The 26,163-nt window shown below is 43.9% G+C and overlaps 1 protein-coding gene across 3 annotated transcripts in view; it reads right to left on the reverse strand.

The window, feature by feature from the left end:
• The window catches only part of SH3BP2 (SH3 domain binding protein 2), a 156,038-nt gene that overhangs the window by 78,890 nt on the left and 50,985 nt on the right, over nucleotides 1-26,163 (reverse strand). Inside the window, exon 1 of one of the 3 annotated variants that reach the window (XM_068276524.1) lies at nucleotides 13,518-13,807. The exons of the other annotated variants lie outside the window; for them this stretch is intronic. Within the exon in view, the coding sequence (XP_068132625.1) occupies nucleotides 13,518-13,693 (176 nt within the window). The 5' untranslated portion in view covers nucleotides 13,694-13,807. Of the gene's footprint in view, nucleotides 1-13,517; nucleotides 13,808-26,163 lie in introns of those variants that run through there. 3 annotated transcript variants of the gene reach the window in all.

A 26,163-nucleotide genomic window follows, 5' to 3' on the forward strand; every position in this document is an offset into this window, starting at 1 on the left:
TCCGCGTCATAGACGCATAGTCAGCGTCAAACTCAGCGTCATAGACGCATTGTCAGCGTCAAACTCAGCGTCGTAGACACATAGTCAGCGTCAAACTCAGCATCACAGACGCATAGTCAGCATCAAACTCCGCGTCATAGACGCATAGTCAGCGTCAAACTCAGCTTCATAGACGGATAGTCAGCATCAAACTCAGCGTCATAGACGCATAGTCAGCGTCAAACTCAGCGTCGTAGACACATAGTCAGCGTCAAACTCAGCGTCACAGACGCATAGTCAGCGTCAAACTCCGCGTCATAGACGCATAGTCAGCGTCAAACTCCGCGTCATAGACGCATAGTCAGCGTCAAACTCAGCGTCATAGACGCATTGTCAGCGTCAAACTCAGCGTCGTAGACACATAGTCAGCGTCAAACTCAGCATCACAGACGCATAGTCAGCATCAAACTCCGCGTCATAGACGCATAGTCAGCGTCAAACTCAGCTTCATAGACGGATAGTCAGCATCAAACTCAGCGTCATAGACGTCAATGCAAAATTTGCCTTATTATTCATGAATGAAGATTCACGAAAAATGCACAGATTTGTTCACCACTAGTCATGGCAGTTATATTTGGTCTAACCACCCCAGGATCTACCATACTTTCCTTTTCAACACAGTAGTGAGACCCTCACCCCATCCACAATAAGTTGGAGGAGGAGCAACTGCTGAATTTAATTGCATTTCCAAGCTGCCTAAATTTTAATACCAGTTGCTTGGCGGCCTGCGGATCCATTTGGATGCAGTACTGAAACAAGCATGCAGCTAACTAGCTCAGACTTGGGTCAGAAAATATGATCTGCATGCTTGTTCAGGGTCTGTGGCTATACGTATTTGAGACAGAGGATCAATAGGACAGCCAGGCCATGTGCATTGTTTAAAAGGAAATAAATATGTCAACCTCCATATTCCTCTCACTTCATGAGTCCTTGAGGGCCCTTTCACATCGAGGCGGTGCACTATTTTTACCACAACCCACCACTGTGCAATGAAAATCTATGGAGACTTTCCTACTCCGACGTTATGGCGCAACGGAAGTGACGTTTTTGCCACATCCCCGAGGCAGGTCAAGAACTACGTTAAAGATGTGGCCCTGCGTCGGCCTGGAAGTCATGTTAGTCTGTGGCGACGTGTGGATTGTGTGCTTAAACAATACACTTCAGCATACCCAAAGCAGGAAGGGGTGGAAAGCATGCGTCACCCGCGTGTCACTTCCTGGTAGGCCGGTGGCCAGACAGGCAACACCGCGCAATGGCGCGTTGTTCCCTGAAGGCCTGTTTTTGATGGTGTGATGCGGGGCGTCGGGTGCGACGCACTGCATCACTGATGCTGGTTGCTGGTGTGAAACCAGCCTTAAGTGAAAAAATAATTTTAATAAAAACATTAAATTGCATGAAGATTTGTGTAGTTACGGTCTTTATTGATCACATTTTGTAAAAATTAAAAAAAAAGTGTCATTTCAGCTTATACCTGCCTAAAATCTATGAGCTTTTACTACATAGAAAACAAACCTTGAAAGCAAACCAGTGTCTGAACTTGGCTGACTGATGAGGTATCTGCAGAAGTTTCCCGACATTGCCTAAGTCACATGAGGTAACAACTTTCTGAGTAATATCTCTGCATGTATTCCTAGGAAACCAACTCTAGGATGTAGAGTATAAACCAGTTCCTTAAAAAGCATAGGTAGATTCAGTTCATGGTGATGAAGAGATAGAGAAATAAGGCCCCTTTCATACGGACGGCTGAACGGCGTGCTTGCCGAGCAGTTCAGTCTCCCATCTGTCACCCACCAATGCAATTGGAGTGCAATTTAAATGCAGCCGAATTGCAGCAGTTGTAACACCACACCTGTCAAGCACTGACACTGGCTGGCATTACTGGGTGGCAAAGGAGCACAACATGTCGAGTTTGAAAGTGGCTTCGACGCTCAGATCTCACTCTATGGTGGTGGTGGTGGTGGTGGTGGTGGGGGGGGGGGCGTCTGCACAGCGTCGGTACTGATTGCTAACAAGCGCCGCCCAGTGCAGGAGAGCAGCTGACAGGCGGTGACTTCACTGCTCTTCAGCTGCCCCTGTGAAAGGGCCTTAGTCAGGATTGTTTCTATCATATCTTGAGAGGTGCGCTGAAGAAACAAATACCCACTCTGAGTGATTCTCTTACCTTATTTGCGTTTTTATTTGTATATTTTGTATAATTACTGGTATTTAAAAGTATTTAATTAAAACACACACATATATATCCACTGTAAGATGTGGGAGATGTGTTAGTTGTAGGAAAACAAAAGGTTATAAGAAAATAACTGAGGTTAGGGGGGGTAAAGAGGCCTACAAGATAAAAGAATTGATTACATGTGACACCAGGGGTGTTATTTATTGTTTGACCTGCCCCTGTGGAAAAATATATGTGGGACGCACTAAGAGATCTTTATCCAGCAGGATTGGGGAACATTTAAATAATATTGGGAAGAGGTGGCAAGGACACCCACTCTCCAAACATTTTGAGAGTCATCATAACCGCTGTGTAAGGGATATAATTTATTTTGGACTGGAGGTGGTTCATAGGGATTTAAGAGGTGGGGATTACATCGCTAAAATGTCAAGACAGGAGAGCAGATGGATCTTTAATCTAGACAGCCTTGCTCCAAAGGGATTGAATGAAGAGATGGAGCTGTTTGGATTTATGAAGTAGGTACAGAGTGTTGTATGCGCAAGCGTTCTGGTTCCCTGTAAAAAGTCTGGTTCCCTGAGGCAGTTTACTAATTATTACCTGAATACATGTGGCCGTGATGTTTCAAGATACTTGAAGTGTTTGAAATATTTGGAATATTTAATATAAAATAAAATAAATAACTGCAGCGGTAACTGGATCTACAATGTGCATGTCTCGGGGATACATAGCACTGAAACAAACCCTAATATGTATACAACTATATGTCCCTTAAATTTTGGAATATGTGAAAAAAAACCTCGATAGAACTATCACTTTAATGGAAAAAGAAGGGGAGGGTCTGTGGTTTAGATGTCAGCTGGTATAAAAAGACGACTGGCTCAATGGCTCCTAAGATTCTGATGAAGGCGGTCGTTACCGTTGAAACATGTCAATCAGCCTTACATTGCAGTAGAGGTGAAGGGGCACCCCATTCCATCGACTAGTCAGCCTACTTTTGCCTGCACATCAGCCTGAGGAGAGTGTAATAACCCCATATCGGCGAGGTGGAACGCAGGGAAGTGGTCTGAGCAGCGCTGGTGAGACGCACTGGAGGAAGTGACGTCATCACGAAGGAGCCGAGAACCGGAAGTTGATACCGGAGTGGGAGAAGGCTGGTAAGAGACCGTTCTCCGCTGTTGATCTCTTGGATGTTCATCCGGATTGACCTTTTGTAACAGACGATCCATCTATGGGACCGGGACATGCAACTATTCAATGAAAACACGCCATAGGAGGTGAGGTAATAAGATGGTGATAAAAATATTCACCACTGGTGGAGTGTCTATAAGGATTCTAATTGAAGAGGCATAGTGCTATTGGAACAGAGGTACAGCATATATTTGATCTAGCTGAAAATTTACAATAAGGATTGGGACTTTTGCATGTGTAAATCATTGAAAACCCGGGTATTGATATAACCTATCAAATACTACAATTTTTATTCTTTGGGATCCCTACCTCATATATGTGTGTCTTTTATTTTTATACACACACAGTTTTATATTTTATATATTTTTTGCTTTTTAAGAGGAGAATATCCTCACTAATTGAAGGGAACCAGCACGCTGAGTGTGGTAGTGTGGATGTGTTGAAACGCTACTAGTGCGTAGTGTGGTGGTGTGGATATGCTAAGCGCTATTGGTCTTGTTCCTTCTACATATAACCTTTAGTGGATATATATGTGTGTGTTTTAATTAAATACTTTTAAATCCCAGTAATTATACAAAATATACAAATAAAAACGCAAATAAGGTAACAGAATCACGCAGAGTGGGTATTTGTTTCTTCAGCGCACCTCTCAAGATATTATAGTAACCATTTTTTCGTGCGTGTGGGGAACGGGGGTTAACCCCACCCGAGAAGGTTGCAGCAGGGGATAACATTATACAACACCGCACAATACTATCTTTGGAATTAATCAATAGTTTAGGCAGCGCCCTCTTATTCTTGTAGGATTGTTTCTATCGAAAGGAAAGACCACACCTTGGAAGGTACGTTTCTTAAAAAGGAACTCCAGTGAAAATGTAATTAAAAAAAAGTGCTTAATTTTTACAATAATTATGTATAAATGATTTAATCAGTGTTTGCTCATTGTAAACTCTTTCCTCTCCCCGATTTACATTCAGAAATTGATCACATCATGACATTTTTACTGCTGGCAGGTGATATCACTGAAAGGAGATGCTGCTTGCTTTTTTGGCAGTTGGGAACAGCTGTTATTTCCTACAATGCAACAAGGCTCCCACAGTGTGATGTCAGGACCTCAGAGCTGTGAGCCGCTGACATCACACTGTGGGAGGGGTTTCACCGCAATATCAGCCATACAGAGCTCACTGATGATCCATTTGAGAAAAGGAATAGATTTCTCATGAGAAAGGGGGTATCAGTTACTGATTGGGATGAAGTTCAATTCTTGTTTACGGTTTCTCTTTGAAGGAGGAAGTTTGCTTTATTATTATTAATTTCATTTATAATATGCTGGCTGTAAAGCAGGCATACCAGAGACGGAAGAGTAATTGCCACATCCAATTCCCGATAGTGGCTTTGTATGAATGGTGGATGGACTATTCACTCAAAGTGATTCTGACAGAAACATCACCCTGTGTATGGCCACCTCAAATGGTGTTGGCTGTCTTGTTTTTGTGTAAGAACATGCATGGACATATGCTATAATAATAATCTAATTACCGGCGTAAACATGGTAACATCAGTGTCTAGCATCAAACTCCTGACTAGCGCCATACTGTCCAGTGGGTTAGCCTACACTTCCTAGTCTCTTGTTGTTTATAAGAAGTGTTGTGTGTCTGTTGTTATGACTGCACACATGAGCAGCATGGTGGAAAAAATGGTTTATTGGCAGAGGATCTTAATCAAGTGGAGGCAAGGCTTCCTCTTTTGAAATGCCACACAGTATTACACAAGTGTGATAGTCGCATAGAACAACAATAAAAAAAAAAAAAAAAAGAAGAAGAAATGTAGCACCACCTGCAAAAAAACTTTAATGTGAACTACAGGAAAACATATTGTTTTAGCGTGCAAATGTGGCCATTATCTAAATAATGATTCCCCTCACCAGGATCAAATTCAGAATAAAGTGCTGGAACTACTAGTTAATGTTGTTAATATTGACTGAGGGACCAATTTTTTTTCCAGTTTATCTAGAGTAGACTTTAATTTGTCGTAATCCCCTCCCTCTTGTCTCCCAAGCTCACATTAAGACGCCCCCCTCCTTCTAAACTCCCGTATTCAATTCAGACAACCCCCCAAATTTCCAACGGTAATTCACACAGGGGATTCTTGATAGTCTACTGACATCCCATGGTCATTTCTGGGATGGGCATGACACCCTTGCCCCATACCCCCTCACTTCTCTGCTTATGGAGGGAAGGGAGCATGGCTGTCACAGTCCCTAACCTCCTAAGTACCTGTAGAATACACCTGATAATGACTTTCCCAACCAACATTGGGCCTTTATCTACCCACTCAAACTACCTGCATATTTCAAAAGCATTGGTTAACCCTCATTATGCCATATAACTTAGAAGACAAGATTATTGCTCTTTTCTGTCTGCCTACTACTCCTGGTTATCTTTCCTTCCTATCCTAATCCTTCTTTCTTTATCTCTTTATGGATTCTTTTCAGTTATAGTCCACCACTTCTTTTGGACTAGGTTCCTATAGAATAAATAAGCTAGTTATTTGGTTCTATTAACACCATGACATAGTATCTATACTAAGTACTCTTAAGTAAAACTCTAGGATTTCTTTATATATAGTATGGTTTAAGCTTAGATAAATTCTACTCATTTTTTTTAACCCTATTTTGAACAGTACTAAACTGGGCTTTGTCATATTTTATGTAATCCTTCATACATGTTCTACTGGGTACCATTGATATTGTGCAATGATCTTTCAATGTCTGTAATTGCCTAATATCGTACAACTTTTTCTATTATCTGTACCCTGAGCATTGTTTACTGAATTCTTGAGAATTTTTGAAAACCAATAAAAAACAGTATAACAAAAAAAAAATAATAATACACCTGATCATGGTATGTGTAGCTGTCACATGTAGCATGTTGCTCCGTCTCAATACAAATGCAAGTTTGAGCCAGAGGTATTCCTCCTTCATTTTGCAGTAATATCAGTAGCCCAACTGTTAACATATATAATTATGCGGGTCCATAAATTGATTAAAAGACCTTTATTATAACACTGAAAGTGAATATTGGAGGAGGCCCCTAAGATAATAACAAATCAGTTACAGGGGGAGGTGAGTGTAAACTTTCCTCATAAATGTATCTGACTCGCATTGCTTTAAAGGGATACTGTAGGGGGGGTCAGGGGAAAATGAGTTGAACTTACCCGGGGCTTCTAACGGTCCCCCGCAGACATCCTGTGTTGGCGCAGCCACTCACCGATGCTCCGGCCCCGCCTCAGGTTCACTTCTGGAATTTCAGACTTTAAAGTCTGAAAACCACTGTGCCTGCGTTGCCGTGTCCTCGATCCCGCTGATGTCATCAAGAGCGCACAGCGCAAGCCCAGTATGGTCTGTGTCTGCGCAGTACACTCCTGGTGACATCAGCGGGAGCGAGGACATGGTCGTGCAGGCGCAGTGGTTTTCTGACTTTAAAGTCAGAAATTCCAGAAGTGAACTGGAGGCGGGGCCGGCGCATTGGTGAGTGGCTGCGCTAACACAGGATGTCTGCGGGGGACCATTAGAAAACCCGGGTAAGGTCAGCTCATTTTCCCCTGACCCCCCTACAGTATTTCTTTAAACTAGGGTATATATTGGCTCATACACAAGCCTTTCACAGGACTGATCCACTTCATCAGGTATCGAGCCTTAATTGCAGGAATCTCACAGATAATATGAGACTGAGCCTCGTTTTTTGATTTTTCATTGACTGCCACAGGTACATATTTATATTTTGTCAGAGATGTAAACTGGAAGTACCTCTGAATTGGGCTAGATTACCTTTCAATGAGTGTCCTGGCACTGCTGATTGTCATCGTCACCACTCCCCTTTCCTGGTCTCTGGTCGTTTTCATATTCTATAGAATACCCCAGCCGAATATAAAAGCCAGGCAGCTTCCCCTAGCGATGGCACGTGGTTCAGAGCTGCGCAGGCGCAAGTTCCTAGCCCCGCCAGCACAGAGAAAGCCATCACTCTTTCATGTGCGCTTTCTTTCACTGGGCAGGTGCACTCTTGAAATTCTCGCCTGTGCACTTCACAATAGCTCCTCACCGCTTGGAGGAACTTCAAGGTGGCAAGGGGCCAAGAAGGACTAGGAACGTGGTACAGAAGGACCCCAATGCCAAAGACACTTCTAAATAGGTAATCTAGCCCACCATGTGCTTTATTTAAAGTAAACCAAGCACCATTTTTAGCACCAAGGGTATCTCAATAGCACATTAAAAATGCATGCCAATAATAAAACCCTTACATTTTACTTCTTCTTTTTACATTTGAAAGGTTAGCAGAGGTTTTTTATCTTACTTCCAAGGCCTGTCCAACCATTGAAATTTCCGGTAGATAAGGACTGATGTAATTATTTTATTGCACACAGTAGCAGAGAGCAAACAAAAGCTTTCATCGGGTGTGGGGGGGGGGGGGAAATGGGGGTAAATAATGGGCAGCCAGAGGGGGTTGATAAACAACGAAAAGGTAGAAGGGGAGGGGGAACATGGCAGTTCCTATAGTTATTAGACACCAGGGGGAAAAAAGTGGCGTTTGGTTCTCTTTAATATATTTTATCCAGGTTCAGGGGTATTTGAAGGCAACCCATAAAAAGCTAAAACATTGGGGGGCTAATTTCATATTCCTGGCAAATTCTGTTAAGTAGGCACGCTGAAGGCGAATTACCGAAAAACAAATATTTATGTTTCATAACAATGCTACTACAGTAATCGCACACTGCAAGCAACAGCTGCATAGGAATTTCCCCTGGAAACTCCCCTTTACTAATTAAAGCATTTGATTTGAATAATAGGGAAATGTACGGCTTTATTAATATGCCCTGGAATGTTTGTATAGAAGTTGTAACACAGCCAAGAACACAATGGTGGAAAGCAAAACTAAACAAAGTGGAAATAGGACAACAAACAAATAAAGAAAACTGGAAACACAAGGGCTAAAGTGAAATCTTCAAGCCGGATCTAAACACAGGACACAAGGCTGCAAACAGAGCTAAATACAGAGCAGGAAACAAGTAAGTAATATTAACCACTTTACCACTGAGGGGTTTTACCCCTTGAGCACCAGAGCAATTTTCACCTTTCAGCGCTCCTTCCATTCATTCGTCTATAACTTTATCATTACTTATCACAATGAAATGAACTATATCTTGGTTTTTTTTTTTTGCCACCAATTAGGCTTTCTTTAGGTGGGGCATTATGCCAAGAATTATTTTATTCTAAATGTGTTTTAATGGGAAAATAGGAAAAAATGTGGGAAAAAATTAATTATTTTTCAGTTTTCGGCCATTATAGTTTTTAAATAATGCATGCTACTGTAATTAAAACCCATGAAATGTATTTGCCCATTTGTCCCAGTTATAAAACCGTTTAAATTATGTCCCTATCACAATGTTTGGCGCCAATATTTTATTTGGAAATAAAGGTGCATTTTTTTCAGTTTTGCGTCCATCCCTAATTACAAGCCCATAATTTATAAAGTAACAGTGTTATACCCTCTTGACATAAATATTTAAAAAGTTCAGTCCCTAAGGTGACTATTTATGTATTTTTTTATTGTAATTTTTTTTTTAATTACAAAAAAAAATTCAAAATTGGGGAGTGTGGAAGGTAATGAGTTAATTTTTTGTGTAAAACTAATGTATTTGTATATGAAAAATGCTTTAGGGTGTAGTTTTACTATTTGGCCACAAGATGGCCACAGTAACTTTTTGTTTATGCGACCTGCAAGCGTAGGAAGTACACTTGCAGGAAGTGTTATGAGGCTGGGAAACCTTTTTTTTTCACAATGATCGCGCTGCTTCTCATAGAAGCAGCCGATCATTGCGGGCGGCTAAGATCAACGAACGTTTTTTCCCGTTCATTGATCTCCGGTCGAGCGGGCGGTGGCGTGCACGAGCGCGCGCGTACAAGCGAGCGGGAGCGTGGACAGCGGCGGGAGATGCGGATATCTCTGTCCCTGGTGTTGACAGGGTGGAAAAAGGGACGGAGATATCCGCACTGCTGGTGGTAAAGTGGTTAATTACCGTAAAATGTCTGCGAAGCAATTGTTAATAAAACTGTTACCTGAAAAGATCAGCAGTTATCATTCCAAATAGCACTTAATTGAGCATCTATACGGTCCTTTAGATGCTTCCCTTCAGGCTCTGTTCGCACTAGAGCGGAGAATGGACTTCTCTTGTCCATTCTCTACTCATTGCTAAGCGGAGAGTGAACGGCTCCTATGTTATCCTTGGGATCCTAGGCAATAAGTGGACTGCACTTCTGTGTCTTGTCAATACAATCAATACAAGACAAGACTGAGCGCTCCTTGTCGCATGCGCCGGCTCACTTCCGCCTGACTCTGGTGACCTGCACTGAGCTGCGGCTGAGGATCTAGGGTAACAAGGAGGGGGACACAGGAGAACAGGGGGAGCGGTGGGCATGAGGATGGCATTTAATACAAGCCTGCTCCCCCCATTTTTAATAAATAGTTCAGCTCTGGTATCCTTTAAACCAAGTTACTTGCAATCCTGCAATCCAAGGTTTTACTGTACTGTAATTGCAACTGTACAGGATACAAGGCTGGATGAGACAAGATAAATTCAGAATCACAAGGTTATTACACTGTAAGATATCACAATACAAGACAAGACTAGTTAGGACAGAATTCAGTGTACTTGGATCAGAACCAAACAGAGGCTGGAACAACAGAGGGGCATTTATCAGTTCTGAGACTGTCACAAGGCAAGGACTGCAAAACCAGAGCTGAAAGGGATGGATTTACTATGGCAACACAGTTCAAGCATAGATATTTCCAGAGAATATTGACACAAAAACTCTCCCAGCCTTAAGGTGACAGTGAAGCAAAAAAAAAGTAAAATAAAATTATGATATAATGAATTGTATGTGTAGTACAGATAATTACTAGAACATTAGTAGCAAAGAAAATCATATTTTTATTTTCTGTTATAGAGTGTTTTTTTATAACATGGCATCATTCTCTAATATTTGCAGTTTACACACTACTCAGCATTCTAAATGCTTTTACAGAGCAGGCTAGTGAACGTTTTAACTGTTCTCTGCAGAAAAAAAGCAACACAGTGCCAGACACTTGAGATAACAAGCTTCAGAAGACAGAGCTCTCTGCGACTTTGAAAAAGTCATGGAGCTCAATTGCTCTTTTGCACAGATAACAACTGGAGTTTCTTAACTCTTCCTGTACTGGAAACAATAATATTAGACTTATGTCTCTGCTCCTAATGTTTTATTTCTTAGCTGTACTACACATACAAATCATTATATCGTACGTTTTTTTTCCGCTTCAGTGTCTCTTTAAGCTAAGTACCCACTGCAAGACTGAATTCCTGGAAACTGCCAAAAAACAAAGATTCCACAATCCTTCTACTAAAGATGCTTAGCGATGGGATGTGGATGACAGCAACAGACCGCAAGATTACCAACAATAGGATCGTTAAAGCGGACCTGAACTCAGAACTTCCTTGTTGCTCTAATACGCATGCCACCATGTGACCACAAAGACCATGCCACCAGCATAATAAATCCCCACTCCCTCTGGTAACACAGGGGTTCCCTGAGATCTGAAATTATTCGAAGGGTTCCTTCAGGATGTCAAGGTTAAGAAAAACTGCACTAATAGATGACCACTCGATGTGGCGAACAGATAGATCCCTCTCAGATTACAAGTTGATCAAAGAGGGATGGAATCCTTCCACACACTGCACACAGATTTTTAATAGCTTTCAGCATAGGTTTAAAATCTTTGAAACCACAGAGTTGCATTGCTCCGTGCAGTGCAACGCTATGGGCTGTCAATCCACAGCTGGCCCTATGTCATGACCAATGAAATGCTATGATCTGGAATGATATGATCCATTAATTCTATCGATTTCAGACAGCATGTTGGGGCATCGATTTTTAGATTTGATCAAGTGTTTGAATGGACTGGTAATATCAATAAGTGTAAGGGCAACTTTACACTGATAGGGTGGCCGGAATATAAAGTCTCCAGTAGTCAGGCACAGGTGAAGAGGTAACAGGATATTTGCACAGGTGAGCCTTGAGTCACCAGGAATCTCCATGGTTCTGCACTCTGAAGTTGGATGCCTCCCTGTGTAATGTTGTCAGTGAAAGTTCTGCACGTTGTGACCTGACCATACTGTCTAAAGCTTTGTACACATGCTAGGTTGAGCTCAGTCAAGGTTCCTGTATGCCAGATCCTTAAAGGGAACCTGAAGTGAGGAAAATTATTTAAAATAAACGCACGAAGTAGCTGCAAATGAATATTACATGCTTACCTCACCATCAGTTCCTCTCAAAAGGTCACCATTTTAAGCTTACAGTGTTCCCTTCTAGTTCTGATATTGTCTAATATTTTGTCTAATATTTTGTCAGAACTGAAATATACCAGTTGCTGTCAGTTATATATCAGCAGCTGTCAGTTACAGCTGAATGTGCAAGGTAATGTCCATGTTTCCCTATGGCTCAAGTGGGCTATATTACAATTTAACAGTGTGCTGACCAGGAAGCTGTTGTGGGTTAATGGCCATTTTCAAAATAGAGGATGGAGAAATCCATTGATCACAATGGACAAATGGGACACAGGAGAGGAGAAAGAGAGTGAGTAGTAGACTATACAGGAGGTAAGTATGATTTGTGTATGGTTATTTAGATTTTTTATTTTCAGTTCGGGTTCTGTTAAAGTAATGCCAACGGGTGTGTATACAGGTGAGTATGGGTGATGCACTGGCTGGATAGTGTATTGGTTAAGGGCTCTGCCCCTGACACATCTCAGCTCTTCATGTTCATTAACCCTGAACCTATTCTGTGAGGAGATCTTGGGCAAGACTCCCTAACACCGCTACTGCCTATAGAGTGCGCTATAGTGGCTGCAGCTCTGTCGCTTTGAGTCCGCCAGGAGAAAACAACAATATACAGGCGAAACTCGAAAAATTAGAATATCATGCAGAAGTGCATTTATTTCAGTAATTCGGCATACAAAGTGAAACTAATATATGAAATAGGAACCCTTTGCAGATGTTTTCTATCATTTAGCTGATCAGAGTCTGGCACTTTGAGCCTAGAATATTGAACATTTTCACAACATTCTGAGATTCTGATTTTGGGGTTCCCATAAGCGGTAAGCCATAAACAAAGAAAGGCGTGAACTATCTAGCTTTGCATGTAATGAGTCTAATTCATGTATTAGTTTCACCTTTGAAGTTGAATTGCTGAAATAAATAGACTTTTGCACGATATTCACATTTTTCTAGTTTCACCTATAAATCTTCTGTGTCTTGTCTATACATTGTTTCCCTCCTTACTCCGTCTCCCAGAAACCTCTCCATCATGTGCTGCATCCCGCCTCACAGAAACACAACGTATTGCTTGTCCGCCTGTAGCCGATGGACACGTCTTTATGCACTCCTGCATTGAAGCATTGCTGTATGGACTTCTTTCCGATATCTATGTGTGACAGTTGTGTTTGTAGCTTTAAAGTGAATGGGAACCGCATTTAAAAAAAATGAGACAGATACTTACCCAAGAAGAGGGAAGGCTCTGGGTCCTATAGAGCCTTCCCGCTCCTCTCCTGGTCCCCTCGTTCCAGTGCTGGCTCGCCCGGTAGCTGTATTTGACTAATTTAGTCAAATACTGCTTTACCCAGCCGAAGGAGGCTTCAGAAGTCTTCAGGGAGCCCGAGTGCTCCTGAAGAAGGGCGGCCCTGTAATGCACCTGCGCAAGCACGCTCTCTTGCACGCTCACTCCCTGTGCAGTATGGAGCCGCACATCTTCGGGAGGACACGGCTCCCGAAGACTTCCAAATACCCTTTCGGCGGGGGATTGAAACGGGGAGGGGGGTGGGGGGGAGCCAGCACAGGATAGAGAGCACCGAGAGAGGAGACGGAAGGCTCTATACGATGCAGAGCCTTCCCTCTCCTTAAGTATTTGCTTCATTTTTTTTTTAAATGCGGTTCCTATTCACTTTAAATGCAACTGTTGGCCCCAAGAGATAAATACAGCTGGTCTAAACACATCTGAACCTCATCACTCATTCCATCATTTCAGTCTTACCTTCTCTCTTCCCAAGGTGCTACTTTCCAGTCTGGACTGTCTGTCTCTTCATAATAGCTTTCCATTGATCTGGCACTCTGGTGATGAATTTGTGAATTTAACTTTCTTTCCGAAGTAGAGTGATTAGCGCTATGCACACTCAGGTGGACCAGACTGTTCCTCTTGGCCTGTTTCATCTCTGCAGCCCTGTCTGTCTTTGGTGACCTTACCAGAAGCTTAGGTCCTCGTTGGTGTAGCTCTAAGTCTCATTTGAGCAATAAGGTATCTCCACTCCACCAGGTAGTAAAAACATGCAATTGTGATGGGGAAGAATGCACCTGAAACACGGAACTGGACAGCAAAATAACTCCACAGCTACAGGGAAAGTCTACCCAACACACCTCCAAATGCAAATGAGAAGCTTGCTTGAATTCTACACATTCCACTGTCAGGTTCTGCTTACTGAAGTTACGCATGACCTTTTTTTTGTAATCAGAAGCAATTTTCTGTTTGCAGCTGAAGCGGTTTAGAACAGAGAATACAAATTCAATCCCATAAAACCAGTTGTAAAGCAGACCCAAGCAGCTTGGTGTGGCCAAAAACTACTAGGAAAGTCTAGGGGACTAAAAGAGACGGAAAACCCCTCCTACTAGTAGAAAGCAATGCTCAGTGTAGTTTGTCTTCTTACAACAAAAGGTATTTGTGATAATCCAGCTTTAAGTGAGGGACTGTGGTCTCCCATAATGCATCACCACTGAATATGCAAAGTATCTCTTTATGCCCCTGAAGCCAGGCTTGCATCCAGAACCACTGGTGTATAGCAAGCCTATAGCTTATTGATATAGCTCTATGGGATGGTGCTTGGACCAGTACAACAGAACACCCAAGCAGACAGGGGTGACCCAAAAATACTTGGAAAGTATAGGGGACTAAAAGAGGCCGAAAAAGCCCACCTACTAAAATGCAACGCTCAGTGCAGCTTGCCTTCTAAACAAAAGGTATTTACCTGAATAGTTGAGAATCAAAAATGAAGGAACAATCCAAGTAAACCTCATATGAAAACAGGTAACTTTTCATTAAATATTAGTTATGATGATGCAAAAGTGAAGAAAAAAATCATAGCACTTAGCAGATACTATCTGTTAGGATTCCTTCTGTGACGTGTTCTGTCCATTGCAAGTGCAGCCGCAAATGGACAGTTCTGGTTTGTCAGTCTGCATTCGGTTGTGCATTTGCAGTGAGTCACTTTGTCATTTGCAATTGCTCTGCAGTTCTGGACAGCTCAGAATACTGTCATTATTCCACTAATGGTTTGCTGCAGCTGAGCTGCAGCTAGATAGCCCTGGATTTCCTGCTTGCATGTTTTTTCATAGCACTGCATGCATTTATTATGGTGGTCTTTCAGCTAGCAAATGATATTCAAGCCAGTTTAGGATTGAATGATTACCATTCAGCTGTGTGGAGATTTGCCTCTCTGCTCTCATTGGATGACCTCAGTACAAAGGTGTGCTTCCTGCAAGCGTGCTCCACCCATCATAGTTTCAGCTCTGTCTAAGCTATTACTACTGGGCCCTTGTTCCTGGTTCCGTGTTGCCTTGCGTGGATTGCGCTGACTCCAGCGGGGGAGTAGTGAATCCTTCCTAGTCCTGTTCCTGTTACCTTGCGTGGATTGCGCTGACTCCAGCGGGGGAGTAGTGAATCCTTCCTAGTCCTGTTCCTGTTACCTTGTGTGTTGGTCTGTGTGTGAACGCTTGCCGTCGCTGAGTCAGTGACTGGATTAACAAGCGTTCATTCTGTTTGTCTCAAGTCCTTGTTTATGTTTAGTCAGATCCGTGGTACATTTGAACTGGCAGGACCCCAGGGATTTTGTACAATAGTTAGTTTTGTTATACTGTTTAATACTACCTGTGATTATCTGTGTGTGACCTACTGCCTGTTTATCTTGCTCTGTCTGTTCTGCCTTGTGGATTACGCCATCTCCGGTGTAGGAGTGGTGAATCCTCTAGTCCTGCTCTTGTGAGGTACGCCATCGCTGCGGTCGCGATTGGCTGCCTCATTCCAGTCTGTCTTGTATCTGTCTGAATGTTTGCTATCGCAAGAGCAGCGCAACATCGCACTGCGCTGCCATTGCATCTTATCAGAAGCCCAGAGCTGCAGTTGCTCTGGGCAGCCTGTGTAGTCTCTTCAATAATTCAGCTCTCAGCCTTGTTTTGCTGGCCAGTCAGAAAGTATGACCCCCCCAGCGTTACACTATCCAGTCTCCATATGGCTTGATATAGTCTCCTAATTTAAATTATCATCAGTGCTGCTCAAATCTGATCCGGATGAAATCCGGGTAATTGTATTCCGGATTTCATCCTGTTAAAATCAAGTCACCTGTGCGAGCTGGGCGGGGGGTTTAATCTTAACTATCATGACGTCTTCTTCGTCCGTCCCTCGGCTCCTCCCACGATGAGGTCCAATCCAGCGTCATGTGACTAAACACTTCCTCCTTCAACCCGGAAGGAGGAAGTGTTTTTAGTCATGTGACGCCGGATTGGACTTCATCGTGGGAGGTGCCGAGGGACGGACGAAGAAGACGTCATGATAGTTAAGATTAAACCCCCCGCCCAGCTCGCACAGGTGACTTGATTTTAACAGGATGAAATCCGGAATACAATTACCCGGATTTCATCCGGATCGGATTTGAGCAGCACTGATTATCATAAACTTAAAGTGTACCGGAGGTGATATGTGACATGACGAGATAAACATGTGTATATACAGTGCCAAGCATATTAACCACTTAACGACCGCCTAACGCTGATAGGCGTCGGCGGGTCGTTAGTGGTATAGCATGGAAACGGCCGCTCGATCGCCAGCGAACTATAAACAGGCGGGGAAGAAATACCCGCTGTTTACATCACACGGCGCTGCTGCGCAGCAGCGCCGTGATGTAGATCAGCGATCCCCGGCCTCTGATTGGCTGGGGATTGCCGGCATATGATAGGCTGAAGCCTATCCTCCAATGTGCAGGACGGAAATCCGTCCTGCGCAGCCCATGGAGGGAGAGGGAGGTAAGGGGAAGGAGGGAGCGCCGAAAACGCTGCGGAGGGGGGCTTTGAAGAGCCCCCCCCGCAGATCACAAACAGCCGGCGGCGATCAGACCCCCCAAGCAGGACATCCCCCTAGTGGGGAAAAAAGGGGGGAAGTCTGATCGCCAAGGCTGAATCCTGATCGGTGCTGCGGGCTGGAGAGCCCACGCAGCACCGATCACTGCAGAAAGCCCTGGTCCTTAAGTGGTTAATAACTGTGTTTTTTCTTTCTTCCTGAAAGAGTTAACCTTAAGGCACGCAAGTGACTGTTTCTCTCTTGTCAGAACCTTGTCGGATTATAGCGAAACCCTCACTGATAAGAAATTACACCCTTAAAACTCTTTCCTAGCAGAGCTCTTCTGACTGCAGGTATAGATAAAAAAGGTCAATAGTTCATATATTTTAGCTCTCATTTCTGCTTGTGCCATTTCTCCTTCCCACTCCCAGTCAGGGCAGTTTTTAGGAATAAACAAACTAAGCAGATGCCTGGGATGACAGCTGCTTGAGGGGGCACCAATGAGCTATTATTAGCAGACTGAGCTTTATGGAATTCTTCTGCACAACCTCTACTTCCATTAAGACAAGGGAATATTATTATTATTATTAATGGTATTTATAAAGCGCCAACATATTACGCAGCGCTGGACAATAAATATATACAATGATACAAGGATGACAGACATAACAAGCAGGGGCGTAACTAGCCCCCCTGCGAAACTTTGGATGGGGCCCCCCCACCCCCACCTCGCTCACTTTCTGCACAGGAAAACTGTGTTTTCCCCATGCAGATAAAACACTTCGATTTAAAGGAAATGTCAGGCAATCTATGCTCCCCCCAGATCTACTTACCCTGGGCTTCCTCCAGCCCCTTGCAGCTGACAAGTCCCTCGTTGCAGCTCTGTTCCCAGTACATACATACATACACAGCCGTATGTTTTTACTACATGCAGTGGCGTATCCTTGCCATACCCAGAAAATAGGATCTTTAAGACGCTCGACAACTGAATGCAATGTACGGCAAACGCTCGACTTCCATTTTGCACCCGTCGTGTAAAAATGTGTAACGTCGCTCACAGGAAGATGGATCGGAGAACGCTCGTCGTTGCGGGATCCATCTTCTTACATGTTGTGCCAGCAATGAGTACCGTATTTAGTTTTGAGACAGTGAGCTGACTAAATGTTCACTTTCCTCCCTCCCCCTACCCAGCATCTACTCATTGCTGGTTAGTGCTCTGCTCTTATCAGGATGATCAGGATGATCTCCTACAGCAGCTCTGATAAAAGTCAAGGACCTGTGAATCTTCTCACTAGCAGCTATGTACTGTGAGCCTGCTGAGAGCAATGTATGGGCAGCTTAGGCTGTACACACCTTACAATGCCTATATAGCAGCTCCCAGGAAGTTTATAGCACACAGCTGCAGGTCAGAAGAATCACATGTCCTTTGCTTTTATCAGCACAGGAGATCATCCTGATAAGGACCCACAGACCAGTGTGATGATCCCTGTCTCTTCCTGCCGCCCTCAGCATAGAGACCCCACTCACGTCTGCTCCATGCGGATCAGTGAATAATGGCGCACAGCGCCTATGCATAAAAATGGCGCCGCATTAAAAAGATACGCTTATCGCTATTTATCGTTAGTACTGTATACTAATGGTGCACAGGGAAAAAAAAAAGACACTAACTTTATTTATCAATAGTGGCACACACTAACGTTATTTATCAATAGTGCCGTTCATTTGCCAAACAGCAGACGTTATTTAACTGCAAAACGGTGAATGGATTTAATGTAACACTGTCAAGGTTAGGGTTAGGCACCACTGGGGGGGTCTTAGGGTTAGGCACCATCAGGGGGGGGGGGGTCTTAGGGTTAGGCACCACCAGGGGGTTCTTAGGGTTAGGCACCACCAGGGGGGTCTTAGGGTTAGGCACCACCAGGGGGGTCTTATAGTTAGGCACCACCAGGTGGGTCTTAGGGTTAGGCACCAACTGGGGGGTCTTAGGGTTAGGGTTAGGCACCACCAGGGGGGTCTTAGGGTTATGCACCACCAGGGGGTGTTAGGGTTAGGCACCACCAGGGGGGTCTTATGGTTAGGCACCACCAGGGGAGTCTTAGGGTTATGCACCACCAGGGGAGTGTTAGGGTTAGGCACCACCAGGGGGGTGGTTAGGGTTAGGCACCACCAGGGGGGTCTTAGGGTTAGGCACCACCAGGAGGGTTTAGGGGTTAGGGATAGGTACAGAGAGGGTTCTGTGTGTTAACGGTAAATAACAATAAGGCTTTAATGTTAAATAACAATAAGGCTTTAACGTTAAATAGCGATAAGCGGCAAACGGATTAGCGGCAACACCGTGCGCCATTATTCTCAGGCGCCATTTTCAGATGGATCCCTGCTCCATGTGTGTCCTGTGCAGCAGCTCCAGCTGCACACATACACTCCTCTCCTCTCTCACCCCCATCAGCCCCAGCGGCACTTACGCAGGGCTCCATGGCCAATCAATAGGGTTATGTGAGTGATGTTGCCAGGGCGACACAGTAGCTGTCAGCAGAGAGGTGGACGCCTGGACGGGACACAGACACAGTCCTCTGCCTCTTCCTACTTGTACAGACAGCTGGGCTGGCTGGGAGGGAGAGGTAATTTGCTAATTGATAAGCCCCCCTGAGAGGTGAAAGACAATGGAGCCTATTGCAGGAGCTCTATGTGCAAGGCTCCAGATACACCTCTGACTACATGAGAGCACATGCTATATGGAGGAACAACAATGACATGCTGAACATAAGATATATTCACTGTAACTTTATCAATCAGTGACATTCTGAATGTTTTGCCACTGTTATTACAGGATCTTGGACTCACAAGCTCTCAATGAGGCAGGGACAGTCAGACATCAATCTTACCCACTCTGCTGTGTTGTAAAAGTAATCAGAGGCCATAAGGTCATGTGTGATAAGAATCTAGGAATCTCTTTGGAATGATTGCTGATAAGGGACAGTGCAGAACTTTTTTTCACCCTGTGACTCTTTTGTTTGTAACTTGTACATTAAGTTTCCAGAACTTTGCTGCAATGTGAGACAGATGTTTTTTACGAACCCCAGGGAGCAGGGACAGTGTACAATTTCCAAAGTGTGTGTGAGTCCTTATCTGTGTAGTGGACACATGCAGTCAATATAACAATGGTGCGAGAGCAGAATACAGTTTTTTTTCTCCATGCCCTTAGCTGCCAGTCTTTCAAACTTTCCCCCCACGGGCCCCTTGTGGCTTATTGGCCCCCCTGCGGAGGCATCCCCTGCAGGGTCTATTGTTACGCCTCTGATAACAAGGTTATACAACATAGAACAAAGTTATACATGCAAATTGTACAAATACATGATCATGCAATATGGGCTGGTTAGGTAGGCCCAGTAATACAAGTACAGGCTGTCATAGGACAGGAGAGGAGTACATGATCCTGTAGATTACACTAGGGAATGGAGGACCCTGCCAGAGGCTTACAATCTAAAGGGTGGGGAGGAAACACTAGGTGGGGCTGTTAAATATTCAGTAGAGAGTTACTGTGTGGTAGGAGGTGGGAAGGGATGAAAGGTTATATTGTTTACAAAACATTTTTATTGTGGTGCAGATACATAAAGGTATGAAATCACCCGCTAATGGTTATGCATTGGTAATACATTTTGTGTTTGTCTCTGGTAACCACATTACTTTAACTATAACTCTTAGCACTATACTTGAGTATGACATATTGAGTTATTGAAATTAACATTGTGGTAACCATAAAAGTTTACAAATAGGGTGATCCAGAGGCTTTGTGACCACAGCATAGGCCTAGTATCAAATCTCATCAAACATGAATCTTTTCTTTTAATGTGGTTAATTAGTTTAAGTTTTGAGTTGTTTTTTTTCTGTTTTGTTTATCTTGGCCTATGCTATGGTTGTGAATGGTTATTTTAACACCTAAATGAGCACTAATGATATAGTGTTGGCCCCGTCAGATGACATTAATCAAGCCTTATGGTGTAGAGAACATTGGAGAACATAAATGACCTAGTGAATTACATGTTTAAAAACGGTATATTGTTAGATGGCAAAGGAAGTTTGCAACCTTAACCTAAATCATATCAGAATATCAATAAACAAAAAGCAAAAGCACCACCATATACTAAAAAAGTCTACGGTATGTTGAAATAATTTGCAGCTAAAATAGAACCAGTCCCTAAAGTTACAAAAAGAAAAATAGGAAATGTCAGTGCAATATTATTACAAAATGTTCACTACTGTGTCTTCAGTGTAGAAAGGTGCCATCCCTACATCGCAATTACTTAAAAAGCTTAAAGGTCCCCCTAACAACCCAGATTATAAGGTTGTGTAATGCACTTCCATTGTCCAGAAAAAGGTCCTATTGCATCTATAATCCTTTCACAGGATATCCAACTCCATATTGCTCAACCCGCAGCACCAATCTTCCTCCTCTGGCAAAAGCCTCAAGTTCCCACTGGATTAGTGTATATCCTACCTAATAAAAGCTGACTGTCGCTGCGTCCAGCAGTTTTGTCCCTGTGTCCCAGGATTTTTGTTACTGCGCATGTGCACAGTAACTGACAGCTGGGACCAGGGAGCTGGACGGGCGAGCGAGGTGGGCGGGTGCGGGCGGAGTGAGGTGGGCGGGTGCGGGCGAGCGAGATGGGCGGGTGCGGGCAAGCGAGGTGGGTGGGTGCGGGCGCGCACCTGCGTCGGGTGCTCCAGGCGCGTGGCAGTTGCGTGCGCAGCTTGCGCGCGCATGCGCACTGGCGGCGGCGGGCGTAGACCTAGAGCCCGTTTTTAAACGGGCTGGGTCTACTAGTATAAACAATAAAATGCTAAGTGTAGACTGCCTCTTTATTTTACAACTCATAAAACATCTAGGGACACATATATAAACGACTAAACAACAGACAAGTGTGGCTGTGTGATCTGTGTGCACTGTGCAGTCGTCATCATTATTATCTGTGCAGTTTCATTCCTATGAGAGACACTTCCCACAGGCAGCCTTACCTACAAAGCCCTCTCCAGTCTGGCATATACAGGTAGTCTAGCATAAGTATGGTAGCTGCACAACAATGATCAGATCATTTTCTTATTTCCAGTAGGTAAGGAAAATCTGTAAACATCTTAGCTCAGAAATCATACAGATGCGCTCTTCGGCTACAGTTGAGCGTTACGTTCTGTTTTGTGTTGCATCACGTGATGGAGCAGCTTCCAATGGGTTGAGCAAGGAGTGTGTGTGCTCAGCCGTTGCCATCCAGTGGGCTGGATCTACACTCACCTAAAGGATTATTAGCAGGCATGCTTGAATGTACCCAAATTCATTTCGAGTACATTCGAATTCGGGTCTGGGTCAAATTCGGATTCACCCGATTCGAATGGACTCAAATTCGATTTGGGTGCATTCATTCGGATCCGGGTCAGGGGAAATTCGGCCGTGAATTCGTGATTCAAAACCCGCCGAATTTAAGGGTTAATTGCAAAGCCCCCTTAAATGCCAGAATCACCAAATTTGCAGGTTATGTTAAGAAGAAAAGTGGGAGCAAGGGTGCGAAGCCCCAGTCGGCCGGGGCTCCGCATTCTGGCTATCCCAGCCTGCATAAGGGAAAAGGGGTTACAGAGGCTCGGGAGGGGGGACCCCACGTCATTTTTTTTTCAGATTTCCCACACTCAGAACATCCCCAAAAATAAACATTTTTATTATTTTTTTTAATATTTTAAACAGCAAAAGACCCCACCGGGTACCACTAATCTCCACTACAAATAGGAAAAAGAGGCTACAGTTTGCACGAGCTCACCAAAATTGGACAGTTGAAGACTGGAAAAATGTTGCCTGGTCTGATGAGTCTCAATAGAGTCAGAATTTGGCGTAAACAGAATGAGAACATGGATCTATCATGCCTTGTTACCACTGTGCATGCTGGTGGCGGTGTAATGGTGTGGGGGATGTTTTCTTGGCACACTTTAGGCCCCTTAGTGCCAATTGGGCATGGTTTAAAAGCCGCGGGCTACCTGAGTATTGTTTCTGACCATGTCCATCCCTTCATGACCACCATGTACCCATCCTCTGATGGCTACTTCCAGCAGGATAATGCACCATGTCACATAGCTCGAATCATTTCAAAATGGTTTTTTGAACATGACAATGTGTTCACTGAAATAGCCCCCACAGTCCCCAGATCTCAACCCAATAGAGCATCTTTGGGATGTGATGGAACGAGAGCTTCGTGCCCTGGATGTGCATCCCACAAATCTCCATCATCTGCAAGATGCTATCCTATCAATACGGACCAACATTTCTAAAGAATCCTTTCAGCACAATGTTGAATCAATGCCATGTAGAATTCAGACAGTTCTGAAGGCGAAAGGGGGTCAAACACCGTATTAGTATGGTGTTCCTAATAATACTTTAGGTGAGTGTATAAGCAATAGGGATGCTCATTCAAAATTGTTGGAATTTAAATTTCCAAGTTTCTGATAGGAAACTTACTGCAGCGGTAATCAGAAATCGGTCTCAGAAATCAGATCGCCGTGGGAATGACGCATTACCACAACTCAGTAATTTTAGCCCAATCACAGAACTCGGAAGCATTGGAGCAATCGGAAAAGGCAGAATTTTTCTGAGAAAATCGTTTTACCACAGTCATTTTAGACCAATCACCAATCACAAGACTCGGCTACAACCAAGTATTTCTGAGTCTTGTGCCGAAAATTTCCGTGGTATTCCGATTACCATGGCAAAATTCGGCATTCTCTGATTGGTCCAATACTCAGAAGTATTATAATAAATCAACTTTATTAAAAAAAAAAGACAAAAATAGACTTTCCTTTTTTTTTTGTACATCCATGGAGACAGTAATCAACGTTTTTGGTAATCAGAATTTCCACGGAATTGGAAATCAGCATTTCCGACCATCCCTAATAAGCCACCTTCAGGGATAGGTGTATATGCTCTAGATTCTCTGCCGGGAGAGCCCTAAGAGATTGCTTTGCTGAGTTCAGTCTAGCCCATACAAGACAAACTCCGACCCGTGGGCCAAATTTGGCCCTTTAGAGCCATTAAATTTGGCCCTCAAGTGGTTTACCCACTTTCCATTATGTTTCGCCCACTTTAGACCACCAGGAAAGCTACATTGGAGGTGAAGACCTACAGCACCAGAAAATACATATTGGGGAGGTAGGGGGAAGCACTAAACACTAGAGAAGTGTATAGGGGAGGGTTGGGGTCTCTAGACACCAGGGAACTGTATAGGGGAGGGAGAACCACTAGACACCAGGGAACTGTATAAGGGAGGAAAGTTGCCAATAGACATTTAGGTTGGTTCGCGACTAGGTCCCAATGTACAATTTCGGGCCCACTTTGCATTAGAAGTTTGACACCCCTGGTCTAGCCTGAGTACGAACCTTCAGGATGGAATGAAGAGATAAAATGGTTATCTATTAACAGACTTTGTGTTTTTCTGCCTTTGTTGAAAAGTAATCATGCTGGTTGCAAAACCAGAAAGTTTGTCTACAGCAAGCGGTGCGATATCTCAGGAATGTGCAGCTTGTTATATCCATAGAGAGAGATTACCAATATTACAGTATCACTTTCCATGCTCCATTATCTACCTACATCAGTGTACTTGGCTGTTGTATACTGTACAAACTTTACAGGCCTGGAATCTGATGACAATAATACACTGGGATATATTTAGAAACAGATATATATTTATAGTACTGTATTTATAGTGCTATTTATAGTGCATAAATAAATCTCATGATACTAACCAAAGCCACCAATCTTCTGTAAGCTGTAGAGACAGCCCTCCCTACACTCACATTGTGGTTATGTAATGACTTTTGACGAATTCAATTGCAATTCTTTATTAGAACTATCGTTTAGAACTTAGGAACGGTTCTGCCTCCTCAATCCAGGGATTTAACATACTGTGCTGCAGCAGGTGAGGTTACAATCTGCTTTCTGTAGTCTCAACAATGAAAAACACTGTGACCTCATATTGCAAACAGCAACTGTAAACATCTACCCCACATAGATTTTGGAATGATTGGGCTCATGTCTACAAGTGCCATTATTGGAGGCTCGTGCTTGACAAAGTTAGGCCTGATCTCACTACCTCCACCCAATCACTGTCCGGTCCAGCATCATATTTTAGCATCACTGCCAAAAATTCCATATTGGAATCCCCAGATAGCTCATGATTCCATGTACAAATATTACAATCAACTGGTGCACAGGTCCCTTTAAACTGCAGAGTTGACCCTCAGGAAATACAATCCTCAGGGGAAGGCAGGTTGATAGCACGAAAGGGATCAAACACAAATATCTCAACCGCCACTCAATTCAACTGTATGCAAAAATACTTTATTATGAGTCAAATGACACGACATCCCCCTAAAAACGAACCCTTTTAAAAACAAGACATGGGCTTCTCATACAAGGAGTACTCCAGGACACGTGCATGCATGCCTTCACTCATCACACATCCACATTCAGATCCGGATCGGCCGATCCTGACTCTAAGCATGTGTGTCACCCAACTAGAACTGCACTAATACCAGACACAGTTGCCGCAGTACTTCCTCACTACATAAAGGCTGCCACGGATAACTCCTCCAAGATATGAGGAGAATTGCAGTCTCTGCAGAGTACAAAGAACCCGGCTCAATCCTCCAATCTGGCCTCCTCAGACAGCGTACTCCCTCCAGGGAAACATCACATTGAACCAAAGTTCCTTAATTGCTCAAGGTTTCCTCCTTGGAACAGCAGAAAGAGTTACCCTTTATTCACCTGATAACAGGCAGTCCGCCGCGGCGTCCCGCGGCCAGCAGGTACCTGCAACTCGGTTAGGGTTTGCCGTCTGACATCCAGTGCACCATTAGGTATGTGGCATGCAGCGGTCCCGGCTACTCCTCCGGCCCAACGTCTCCAAGCCCTGCCCACATACGTTACGCCCACTAGCACGTGAGCTTCGTCAGTGTGATCATGCGATGGTAGCTTACTGGGGCGGATCCTCCTCCTTTTCTCTTATACAGCCAAGCCTCGTTCTGGGCCACTTCCTGATGCCATGCGTTTCAGCATTCATTCACTGGGATGTTTAACCCATTCAGGGCCTCATTCCTGTCATTTCTGTCGTCTCAGCCATCAATTAAAATTAATCATGAGAGTTTGATATTACTTAGGTTCTTCCTCATTCTGTATATGTATACACACGGCCAGGGTCCTTATAGGAAAGTCCTATTTTTTCTGATGAATCAGGCCCAATGTTTATAACAACACACGCGGCAGTTAAACATCCCAGTGAATGAATGCTGAAACGCATGGCATCAGGAAGTGGCCCAGAACGAGGCTTGGCTGTATAAGAGAAAAGGAGGAGGATCCGCCCCAGTAAGCTACCATCGCATGATCACACTGACGAAGCTCACGTGCTAGTGGGCGTAACGTATGTGGGCGGGGCTTGGAGACGTTGGGCCGGAGGAGTAGCCGGGACTGCTGCATGCCGCATACCTAATGGTGCACTGGATGTCAGACGGCAAGCCCTAACCGAGTTGCAGGTACCTGCTGGCCGCGGGA

This window comes from Hyperolius riggenbachi, chromosome 1 (assembly GCF_040937935.1).
Source record: "Hyperolius riggenbachi isolate aHypRig1 chromosome 1, aHypRig1.pri, whole genome shotgun sequence".
Lineage (NCBI taxonomy): Eukaryota > Metazoa > Chordata > Amphibia > Anura > Hyperoliidae > Hyperolius > Hyperolius riggenbachi.